This window comes from Diuraphis noxia, unplaced genomic scaffold (genome assembly GCF_037042655.1).
Source record: "Diuraphis noxia isolate RWA-SAM2 unplaced genomic scaffold, SU_Dnox_SAM2 contig0009, whole genome shotgun sequence".
Lineage (NCBI taxonomy): Eukaryota > Metazoa > Arthropoda > Insecta > Hemiptera > Aphididae > Diuraphis > Diuraphis noxia.
The window spans coordinates 2,807,683-2,820,554 of record NW_028301719.1 but is presented as its reverse complement, the minus strand read 5'-3'; the positions used below and the strand labels follow the sequence as shown (position 1 = coordinate 2,820,554).

At 29.9% G+C, this 12,872-nt stretch overlaps 1 protein-coding gene across 6 annotated transcripts in view; it reads left to right on the top strand.

The window, feature by feature from the left end:
- The window catches only part of LOC149054259 (echinoderm microtubule-associated protein-like 2), a 56,477-nt gene that overhangs the window by 38,038 nt on the left and 5,567 nt on the right, over window positions 1-12,872 (top strand). For all 6 annotated transcript variants that reach the window (XM_089230552.1, XM_089230550.1, XM_089230553.1 and 3 more), the window contains 5 exons: window positions 8,414-8,569; window positions 10,051-10,200; window positions 10,680-10,752; window positions 10,834-10,935; window positions 11,654-11,758. In XM_089230552.1, coding sequence (XP_089086678.1) covers window positions 8,414-8,569; window positions 10,051-10,200; window positions 10,680-10,752; window positions 10,834-10,935; window positions 11,654-11,758 — 586 coding nt within the window. The remainder of the gene's footprint in view (window positions 1-8,413; window positions 8,570-10,050; window positions 10,201-10,679; window positions 10,753-10,833; window positions 10,936-11,653; window positions 11,759-12,872) is intronic.

Sequence of the window (12,872 nt, the reverse complement as noted above, 5' to 3'; positions counted from 1 at the left end):
CAATTTCAGTCGAGTTACATAATAACAATGCCTTCTGATAATAAGAATAATAGCAAGCCAATGGCTGCTGATAGCAAGGGTAGTGGTAAACCGACGACTCCAGAAAATAAGAGTAAAACGCCGACTGCAGATAATAAGAGTAGTAGTAAGCCGATGACTCCAGTTAAGACTAATAGTAAGACGACGACTGCAGACAATAAGTATGTGCTATATGATACAATATGTTATCGTTAATCGTTGATAATATAAATAATAAAATAAATAAATAATGATTTCATATTTTAGGTAAAATAATGTATTATTTTACTGTTCGATTGATAAATAATACGTTGTCAAAAATGAACGATACTCTACTCACAGGACTTCAGTAGAAGTAATATTTTATTCATATTGCATTAAATAGGAGTATTAGGTGTATTATAGGTAATTTTAAAACTATTTTCGGTTATCTTTGAATTGTATGTTAGAAATTTATTGTATTAGATTCATAGATTTGATCCATTACTGGATGCCTTTTGTATAGATTTATGTAAGGGCAAGTTAAGGGGGACAACAATAAAACACCCTAAAATAAATCTTCAACCGTTTTGAAAATGGGAAAAGACAGATGTAATTTCAATAAAAAGTATGGAAAGATGGTGATCACATAAAATTAGGGTGGCGAAATATTTTTTGAATTTAGTTAGTTATCTACATGTTTTATTAAAGCGTAAATTATATTTTTTATAAAACATTTTTTATAAATCATTTTTTATCATTATGAATAAAATAACTGACTTTAAAAATAGGTTCTAAATATATAATATAGATTCGGGAACCAACTATAAGGTATATATTTATTTTTAACGAAATTCAATTGTTCGCCTTTAGCGCTATTTTAAGTGAATTATAATAACTATACAACCACATCAAATAGCAACATTAAGCCGTGAATTAAATTTAACCTATTAATTTATACAATGGTATAATTTTAAATTACAATTATATATAAAAAAAAATTGTTTTCTTAATTAATTACAAATAGTTCATTTCAACTATATTAAAATGTTTTACATTATATTTATTGTAATTTGCATTTACCAAACACATTAAAAATAGTAAACTATCCATAGGCGGTGGCCCATATATTATTCATAATTTCTGTAATTAGGGTGATTATGAAATAAAAATAATGGCTGACATTATTTTAGAAAAATTAATGTTAAACAATTATCTGTTTTAAACACATTTCGATGTGCATCGTGAAACAATAATAGCAGTTTCGCATGTTTTCAAGTCAATGAAGAAACGATTTGCGATTTTTGACTAAACAGTTTTTTCGGATATTTATAATTTAGCGATTTCTTTTTATTCTGACTCATTACCTACTACTGTAAATGTGTATAATATTATATTTTAATTCGTAATTAACATCATATTTTCTCCATGGTATGTACCTAATTGAAAAAATAATTACTATTCGATCAATTAATTTTTTTTTTATTCATATATTTAACCAAACACATTTAAATCTATGAATTATTTAAAATCTAGTTCTCATGAATAATATGAAATTGCTTGTTATGGTGTTTTGTGCATTGTTCAATTTCATAAAACCACGATCCATGTATAATACCTATAAGTTCTGTTCTTTCACTCGATAAGTGATCGACACGTGTCTCGAGCCCAAATTATGCAGCTGAGATAAGCATACATTGTAGATATTTGATTTTCAGTTAGTAAGTTATATCAGTATAATTTAATTTTTGGTTGATTAATAATAAAAAATATAATATGTATAAAATATTTAGTTGAGGATATACTTATATTTATTTACTATTTGTATTCTAAATAACCTCATAAATTAAAAGGTTTCAAATCAGTTAATAGCTGTAATCACACGATGATTTCTAAAGATTAAAAAGAATACATAATATCCATCAAAACAAATTCTTGTTTTAATTTTTTTTTAAATTAATACGTAATAATCATTTATAAATGTCTACTAGTTACTAATATTTATTTATATATTGGAATGTTTTGATTTGTGTGTTCTAGAAAGTTTTTTGTTTATTCAAATTTATTTCTATATAGCTTTTTCATCATATATTTTTCTCTGTAGTAGGTATCTGCATATAATTATTAAAAATAAAAAATCACGTCCTTGTGAATAAAATAACAACAATACAATATTCTGCAATAGATTTTAATCTATTCAATATTGTTTCTATATTATAATATACTATAAGTAGATACTCCGGGAGTCGATTTAACTTCAATAAAACTATTAAAGTTAATCGCGATGTTCGATATATTTATATCGATCGTCGTACAGGACTCACTGATGATGGTATCTCTAATGTATTATAATAATACGTTTTCACGTTTTCACGTTATATTGTTTCCTTTCTCTGTTATTTTATAATATTTCTGTATGTGAATTAGGTATTTTCACGGGGAGTTGAGTATTTTTCAGTTGGCTAATACCAATGGAATCTATAAATAATAATAGGACGTATAGGTATGTGAACTATTCATGGGGAGATATATAGTAGGGGGTTGTTCGGTGTGTATGATGTGATTTAATAATATTTAGTGTATCATTATGTATGTTTGAATGCTGTACTTAATATGTATGTATTATATAAAAGTGTAATATTTGTTCATCTTTTATAATTTTTAAATTCAATATTCTTATCCCGTATATGTTAGTGTAATGAGTATACATCAGCCAGAATTTGGGCGATCATGTTTTACGGCTTACCTTTGTCCTTCATCAATTATTTAAAACACAATCAATATAGGTTAACGATGACAATCTACATTTTAAATGTGAAATCAATAAACAATACGTAATTTACTCGAAACAAACATTTACACACCACCATAATCCAAAATACAGGCTAATAAAATATATAGTGTCACAGAAAGATCCGACAAAAAAAAATTATGTTAATTAAACGTATGACAAAAAACGTTGCTATTATATATGACAAATAAATAATTTAAGAAATATACTCATATTAACTAATTCTCAAAAATCATTTTTTTTTTAAATGTTATTAGTTTATTACATTCCAAATTAATTTAACCAAAAAAGTATTGAATTTTAAAAAAATTCTAAAAAATAAACTACTTGACTTAAATAATTCTTTTTACTATAAAAATTATTCTTATAATCATCAGATTCACTAATAGGCTATTTTAAATTTATTCAAAACATTTTTTTGTCAGTTTTTAAGTTTTTTATTTTCTGCAGTATTAAAAATAAAAAAATAATATCAAAAATGTAGCGCAAGTGTCTATGAATTATATCGAAAAAAAATTTTGAATATTGAATACAATAAAAATTATTCCTTATGTCAGATCATCGTGAGACGTCCTGTATATATGTATGTATGTCACGTCATATCATCGACATTTCATTTTCGATAAAGGCCGGCATAATGATGATATCATACAATTATTAAAACTCTTGACTTTTCGTGGTAGTAATGTTTTTATAAAGTAATTAGTGCATACCTAAACGTATACCCTTAACCTCATACCTATGTAATAATACTTAATTAATCTAAAAGGAACAAAAACATTTTTAACGCCAACTCGCTGAAGGTTTACATAATTTTTGGCTATCGTGCAGGAAATGTATTTTTATTTTGATATTCGTGTACCTATATAATATTTTGTATACCTATATATTTTGTATTATAGTAAATCGACGTTTGCTATATTACAATAATAGTACTTACAGCACTATCGTATCGATTAACGTTTTTGAGTAACTACAATACTTTCACAACCCTACCGAATTCATAAATTTTGAAAATCAGAATTGGTTTTCTCCCGCATCTCCTACTCACGACGACGAGACTCGTTACTCGTTAGTTTCAATTTCTATTCGTTCTCGAAATATTAAAAACTATCGTTAAAATAACGATGCTATTATACTGCTGAATTTTCGTGTTTAGTCCGAACGCCGCGTGCGATTAATACTTTCGAAATTCAGTCCAGTTTTGAACTCGCTCGACGAAAATACCTGTTTGTCCAACAAACGAACAAGTCAATTCGTTAGACAAAATAGTTTGTGCGGTTATAAAATAGTGTCCTATATACATTTTGTGTACTGTAATTTATAATATTATACTGCAATGGCAGTTTGTTGATAATGTGCACAGGCACAATTGGAATTTTCTTTATTTCGCCAAAGTATAATATATTAACCTTTTGTAAGGTACCGATTTTAACTAACGGATTTGTAACGACTTACGGTTGACGCCGTAAAAACGCGGTCTTTGCTATCATAATATAATATACATACAGTATATTATGCAGCAGTATATTTGAAAACATTATAAGAATCTAAATGTGGCTTGAAAATCGATAAATCAAAAATTAAAATTGAAGTAGGTACAGATGACCTAGTTATCGTCATTCGGTTCGAGGGATTTGACAATTCTCGATGTTACTATAATTTCATCAACCGATTAACCGTATATAGTAAATTAGTAACACATAATACACATATAGGTAGGCAAGTAGGTACCTACCTACGTTTTTTTTCATATGGAAGTGACCAGCAGTGACGTAGTAATGACATGATGACGTTTAAGTCTCTATATAAGTAGGAAGACAGACGTCGTGTTTGTTGTACCTATATAGTTTACGGGTAGGCACATCGCACATGGGAATAATTATGACGCGGTGAAGCGTATGCTGTCCTATACGATCGCGAATTCTTAAACTTTTTTTGCGGAAGAGCGGTCGTCGATCAAACGATATAGCACCGTGTAGTCCCGAAATTGTGTCTTTATATATCATCCTTGAGCATTATTATATCATCATGAAAAGTATTACATATATGTCATTATGTCATAGGTAATATGATGGAGTAAAGTCAAGTCTCCGACGAAGACCATAGGTACTATAATATTTATTTGTTAATTTATGTATAATAAACGGTATGAAACCCTTTAACAATTTGAAAAATTGTACAGGTACAGTTTAGCTTATCTTATAATAAATGTTGGATTCAAAAACAAAATTAAAAATTAATAGTACAAATGGTAGTAGTAAACAGCTAAATGAAGAATAATTATATATAGTACAGTAAAAAAAATCATTAATTAACAAAAAATAAAATATTAATAATAATTAAAACGAATAGTTATAAATTTAAGGCTAAATATACATTCTGTCTAAATACTTAATGGGACATTGCAAAAAAATCAACATGATGATCCATCATAATAGTTATAAAATAAATTAAACTTCGCTTTCGAGACTTTAAGGGTTTTATAGATTTTCCGAAGGTTTTCTGAGAAATAAAATTTAAACGACATTTACTAATAGTTGAAAACATTATAAAAACGTAGAAATACTGCTCAAATAAGAAAAAATAATCAGAAAAACTGGAAATACCCATTTTTTTTTGGAAAATCGCCAAAAAAAAGGCACTTTCAAATTTCATGATATTGAACGTGTTATAACGTGACATGCACTTCTATAGCACTACGTTTTAAATCAATCCATAAAAATAAGTAAATGCTTTATAATTCCCGAGTCCTGGTCATTACTGATGGCCCTCGACCTATCCGCAACTGTATACTTACCTGTACCAGCGGTCGGCGATTAACGCGATCTGAATACAATATATTTTATTCGAAACATTTCATTATTGTGCGCGCATATGCAATTAACAATCATTAACTCCGTTGACCGTGACACTTGAAGTGCGCGATTCCGCTCCCCGTTTCGGGCGTATACAAGTTTCCTCTTACCGTTACGTTTCCGGCAATCCGCAAGCCGGATCCGCGAGCGAAAAATTTACAAACTTGATCGTTTTTCACAGCAGTTTTCCTGTGAAAAAAATCACAACTCGAAATCACGCCCAGCTCGCCGTCCTAATCTGAGCATTTTCGCCTGTCTATATATATATATAGCCATATAGGTGTCATACTCTACAAAGATATAATAAAATATATTATAATATTATGTAGACTCATTTGGTTTTACATATATTTTTATCAGTAAAATAATTATAATGTGTTCTGAAAATACTGGAAAACATAGTTTTACATTTTGTAGGTTATATAGGTTAGTATTATTATTTAGTCAATATAAAATATTATACGAGAAGTAATAAAAATAAATAATTTTGTTTTACATTTTCACATAATATGTTTAAAAAGATATGCATTGAAAAAAATGACTTAAATATCGATATAATTATAGTTGTTTTTAAATATCATGTTTATCGGCCATTTCCGTTAGCCCTTAAGTATGGAAAATTTTTTGGGGAAATTAATTACAAAATTATTTGTGTTATGTATTATAGGACCTTATATACGTATTTGACTTACCGCATGGTCAAAAACAGCTTATGAGAAAAAATATGTACATATTCAGATCTTCAATATTATTTATTCTCAAAGCCTGAGCAGTATAATTACCTACTTTAGATATTTATGATTTTGATTTCTTTTCGCTTAGATTTTAGATACTAATATTAGCGGTTGTTATATACGGCAATGTTGCAGTGTTTAGATAGTTATAGTTATAAAGATTAAAGGTAGACGACGGAGACTTTATTTATTTTATAGTAGTAATTACTCGGACAGACCTCGAGGCGTTTGCGCGGCCTATTTAAAACGATTTGAACTATGAACGCCGTACCTATATATATATATATACATTCAACGCATATTGTTGAGATTGTATGTGCCATATTCGTGAATACGTCCATTATCATAACGTAAACACTAAACACGATTTCAGCGTGTTTATGTGTTGTGGGAGGAGGAGACTAAAGTCTATTTCGTACGTTGTCTTCTATTTATTATATATTGTTCCGTTTTACTGCACAGTGCACACAGTTACAGTAGGTATATATATATATAAAAATATTATGCATATAACGACATACATAATATGTTATTATAAATGGTTAAAATTATTCGCCGGATGAGGTAAAGATTTGTGGTTACCATAGGTAGACCATAAAAGTCTATAGACGTATGAAAAAAAAAAAACATTAAAATATTATAATATTACATAATATGTAGTCCATAAGCTATAACGTCAAAATTACCGAGTCACAACATTATTCATTAAAAATCATTTAAAAGTGATCGCTTTTATCGCAATAATAGTTGTCCATCGTATTAATCGCACCTGCAGTAAACATTATGAACAATTGGATTATTTTTACCTTTAGCCTATATCATATGAGTGTTTTAAGTCGTTATCGGCAGTAGTCGTGTCGAATTATTCACTGCAGTTGAGATAAAGGAGTTTGGGTGATCGTCGATTCGATTGAAATATACGAGTATATTTTAAATCATTAAAATTTAAAATCCCTTTAAATTGACGATCGGCAGACATTTTTCATGACTGAGGAGGGAGACTCGCACACGTCACGTCTTGGTGGACGACGTGAGATGTGTAATAGGTACTGTGTACACAACCGGACCGGACGGCGAAACCGATTTCAGTCGTTGGCTGTACGGTCGACCGTTCGCTCGTCAGCTCTCTAATTTTTTTGTCGACTAATTAATTTGTCTGCGCGCGCGTCAAATTATACGATCTTAATATCACATTATTTATTTTGTGTCCGGTGTGTATATATTGGAATATTAACATCGACACTCTTGACCTCTACTACAGAAATTAAAATGCCACTCCACCGTACCGACGCCAAAAGGTTAATACAACAATTATAATATATTATAGCCTATAGGTATATTTTAATACTCGTCAAATTAATTCCGAGCTCTTCACTTTTGCTACGTTCATCGATTCATCGTTATGTCATCTATATATGAATGCTAATGCGGTTCACTCATCCACGGTGTTGTCAAAGTAGTCTTAAGTCTGATTATTATTGCTGTTTCCGTCAAATCCTTCTCGAGCAATCGTATTAGCTTTTTTTATTAAAAAAATTACAAACTATTATAAAACATTACACACCCATTTGAATTACCTATATACTTTCTGTAAGCTTAAATAATTTGTGTTGGATGTATATTGAGTTATAATTTGGGTAGGGCCCTATAATACGTATAAACACATAATAGGTAGCTAATAATTATTCAAAATTACGCGTTTTGTTGTTTCACACAGTCAGCTTTATCATCGTCGTCGAACGTTCGCTCGAAATTATTATTTTCAAAAATACAAAGAGATATTAAGTATTATTATAAGAACTTTATATAGGTATGATATAATGTGTATTATAATTATATATATATATATATTTAAGTATTGTTTTTGACTTTCTGCAGGACATCACCAATACTCTTAGGTATATACTAAAGTTCGACAATTTGATTACTATTGTTATGATTTGTTTATTTGTTCGTTCCTTCTATTATGTTGAATATACCTATACAATATATTGAGCAATAATAATAATAATAATTGTGCTTGTTTTTTGCAGTACGCGTGACGCTACGTACAATGAAGAGGAGGGCAGCGTACGGATGTTCCTGCGCGGACGTCCCATCAACCTGTACGCTCCGACTGCCGAGATCGCGTCCTACGACATCACCAAAGTGGCCACCGCTCCTTCGTCCAAGCTAAAACTCGATTGGGTGTATCCTTTTTCACTGTACAAGACGAGCCCATACATGATATTATATTATATTATACAAAATAATTATTACATTACGTGATATATTTTTAAAGTAGGTACCTATATAGAGCTGAACTGTTGAAAAATTTTATTTACTTTTTTTAAATAATATCAAGTATAGGTAGTAGCTATTAGGTAGGTGCTAACTTTAATATTTTCATTACTGTCTGATCTTGACAATACTATTATTTTTTTTTTCGAAATCGAGTAGATTTTTTTCACCACTTTCAAACGACAATTTCGTATTTTGATGTAAATATTATGGATTTGATGACCCTATGTGTTTGTATAACATTATGATGTTTTCGCCTCGAGACCATGGCAGACAATAATATAATAATATGATTTTTTGACTTTTCTGTGAATTGCGGACCTTAATAATACCTGCGAGTTTATCGTGTTATAATTATATACTATTAGGTGCGCAATTGACATGTTGTGGCTACTTAAAACGAAATTACATAGTATTTTGGATTTAAAAGTATATTACTATTAATGATTAATAATGAATTAATGACACGCTGTGTGTATTCGTCATATATGTTTTCGGTACCTAGAAAAAGAGAATAGAAAATTATAGTAATTAACTTATTCGCGAAATGCACTCTATAATCTATATAATATTACAGATAAATAAAATAAAATAAATTTGCCTTTTAAAAATCGTTTAAAATATGCATTAAGCATTTAAGCCAATAATAAATAACAATTATATCGTCATATAACCATAATTTATTACATAAAAAAAAAACAATTCGGTTTGTTTATAGCAAATCAGCACATTTTATAATGCATTATTTACCGTCGTCAGTGATTCTTTAATTTATTGATAAAATAAATAGACTGTTAGAGATAGTGATTATTTTATATATGTGATAATGAAAATTCAACATTGTTGCGCTAAAATTGCCCTAAATATACCTGAATTGCATATACTTTTTTTCTACGATAAAATCATAAAAACCAAAATAAGACATTTTAGTATATTTTGGGGTAAAAAATAAAAAATATAACCATATACCACTTACTGTACCTATAATAGTACGATCTATGTTTACCTTCGCTAGTGAATAGCGGACACTTCTAAATTCTCCGGCACAAACATCTGTGGATCCGTGGGAAAATATTCCTCCTATAATATATAGTGGACATTATGTCGTAATTCTCTTTATGATGTCCGCGCTACAGACCCAGTGGCGCCGAGTTACAAAAAATGCAGTATGGCGATTATCGAATTTAACAGTGCCTACCCACCTACCCAGTAACCCCCATCTCACATAATTTACGATGGCCGTCGCCATACTTGTAGGTATGGGGATCGGCTATAAAGAGGTTTCACTGCACACGTTTGTCCCGAAATGTTAAACAACTCTATTATTCTGTACCGACGTGAATAGTGGTTATATTATTATTGTTTTCCTTAATCGTTCAACTCTATACAGTTATGGGTACAGAGGAAAAGACTGCCGTTCCAACTTATACTTGTTGCCCACCGGCGAAATGGTGTACTTCGTGGCCTCTGTGGCCGTGCTATACAACGTCGAAGAACAAAGCCAGAGACACTATTTGGGACACACAGACGACATCAAATGGTAACGTTTATTATACCGCAGTGTGGTTTCCAGTGTTGTTAGATTATATAGAGTTTTCGGGCGTGCCGCTGATATTGGTTTCAGCATCCAAAACTGATTTTTTTTTTTTTGTATAGAATAAGTTAGCCCTCGTAAAATTTGCTGTACCATTTTCGCTCTGGTCCATCATAGAAAATCACAAAAAAAAACTATTTCAAACGAAATGTGACAAAATTGTATTTTATTGAACAATCAAAATTTGAATTTAAAATGTTATGTATTTTTACTTTTTTGTTCTCATAACGTAGATCGTATTTTGTTCTCCTGTTATTCCTTAATAATAGGCAATTTGATTTCCAACATCAACTTCTTATTTTTTCTGGTCTTCGATGAGATTATTTAATAGACATCTGGGAACAACGTCGTCTCACGAGTATAATAGCGATGTCGAGTATCATCTACATAATAATTTAAACATTTCGTTTTGATTTATTTTTCAGTTTGGCGATTCACCCCAACAAGCTTTTGGTGGCTACTGGCCAGACCGCCGGACACGATAACCGCGAGGGAAAAGTAAGACGAATGTGACAGAATCTGTCGAGATAATGAACGTAAATATCATTAAACGTGTTTTTTCTCCAATCGTTGTTTTAGCCTCACATCCGAGTTTGGAATTCGGTCAGCTTAGCAACGGTGGTCGTGCTGGGATTGGGCGAGTTCGAACGGTCCATCAGCTGTCTGTCGTTTTCCAAAGCGGTAAGTCTAATCGGAATTTTTGTCAGCAGTTATCAGGCTCTACGACACGATTTATATATACAAACTGATTTTTTAAGTATGCTCGCCTCCATTTTTCCCTTTAACAGTACATTAATTCAAATTCTGATTTTTAGAATTTTTAAGTAAAAGATCTTATTTTCGAATTTCTAATATTTTTTTTTGCTACACCTAACCAACAAGTTCTGAGTTAGTAAAATCTTTATACTAATAACTAATAAGGATAGATGTTGTATATTATTTATTTTACTAATTTTTACAAATCATTTATATTGATAAATCAACAGTAGTAATTGTTAAAATTTTGAAATCGTATACTTAACCCATTACCATAGACATATATAGGGAATAAAAAGTTACCTATACATTACTTAACACTACTAGCTTGAATTTTGATTTAGATAGATCAAAATTCTAAAAAAACAAATCTGCTAATTAATAAAAAAAAAGAGGTTCCTATTTGACCAACTGCCGAACTGAAGTCAGTATTGTCACAGGATCATCCTTAAGTGGTACAAAAAATGTCAATGATTCGAAAAATGATCTTCGAGTGTATTTAAAAATTCCAAAAATCTGTATTTTATTACAAGCATAATCTAACCATAAAAATAGAATGAACATGGTTAAAAAATCACCCTGTTCATCGTTACGTATATTAATTATTATTTTTTAAACACACATTTTCGTTTTTGACACGCAGGACGGCGGTAGCCTTTTGTGCGCCATCGACGAGGGAAACGATCATAACATATCCGTGTGGGATTGGCAGAAGAACGAAAAGGGTCACAAGATCACGGAGACCAAGGTCAGTGGAATCGTCAATAACAATTACCATATTATTAGTCACAATCGTTCCACCTAGCGGGTTACGTCAATTTCATTTTTTTCTTTATTCTTCTGTCGTCTTGGCAACGTTCTTGCAGCATACGGTTACTCGCCATCCGATTCTAACTTTCTCCAGTGTAATAGGTATATGGTTAATGTACCATGTGACTTGCGAGTCAATCTTGTGCGGCTCTTGACACCACCGAGCTTACAGTACAATTAATAAATATAATATGAAAAGCACTTTTGAAAAGTAAAAAATTTCCCCTTATTTGATACAAAATGAAAAAATGTGTTTTTATTTTATTGACAATTTTATAAACGTCTCTTAATTTCAATGCGGCTCGCTTCAAATTAGCTTCATAAATTTGTGGCTCCCAAAATTAAGATCAGTGGCCTGCACCCGTGTAATATACCCTTTTCTAGTTCGTACATGAAATCGCCGACAGCGATCTCGTGTAGTTTCATATAATTCGTTTTCGTCGTCTCCACAATAGGATGTTCCACGGAGATCTGACAAATGAGATAACTTTTGTTCTAATCAATGTTTAAAAAAAAATTCTTTTAAATATAATTCATACACTTGCACTACATTTTTATAATACATTTTTTATTTTTAATACTGAAAATAAGAAACTTAAAAATTGATAAAAATGTTGTTCGAAATATTCAATATTATAGCCAATTTGTAAATCTGATTTTCAGAAAAATGTATTTGGTAAAAACACTTATTTAAGTCAAATGGCTGATTTTTTAAAATTTTTTTTAAGTATCAATATTTTCGCCTAGTAACCTATGAATTACATTTTAATTTCAAAAAATGAGTTTATTGACCAAATAATATTATTATAATAAAATAGTAGATAAGTACAATAAAAAATTAATTGGATTTTAACATGACCTATAAAATGTTCATATAAAATATTTTTTGAAATTAAAATGTTTCTAACATAAACTAGATTGTATTTTCTTTAACGAAAATATTGATATTTAAAAATTTTTTTAAAAATCAGCCATTTGACTTAAATAAGTGTTTTTAGTTTTTACGATATATACATTTTTCTGAAAATCAAATTTACAAATTGGCTATATCG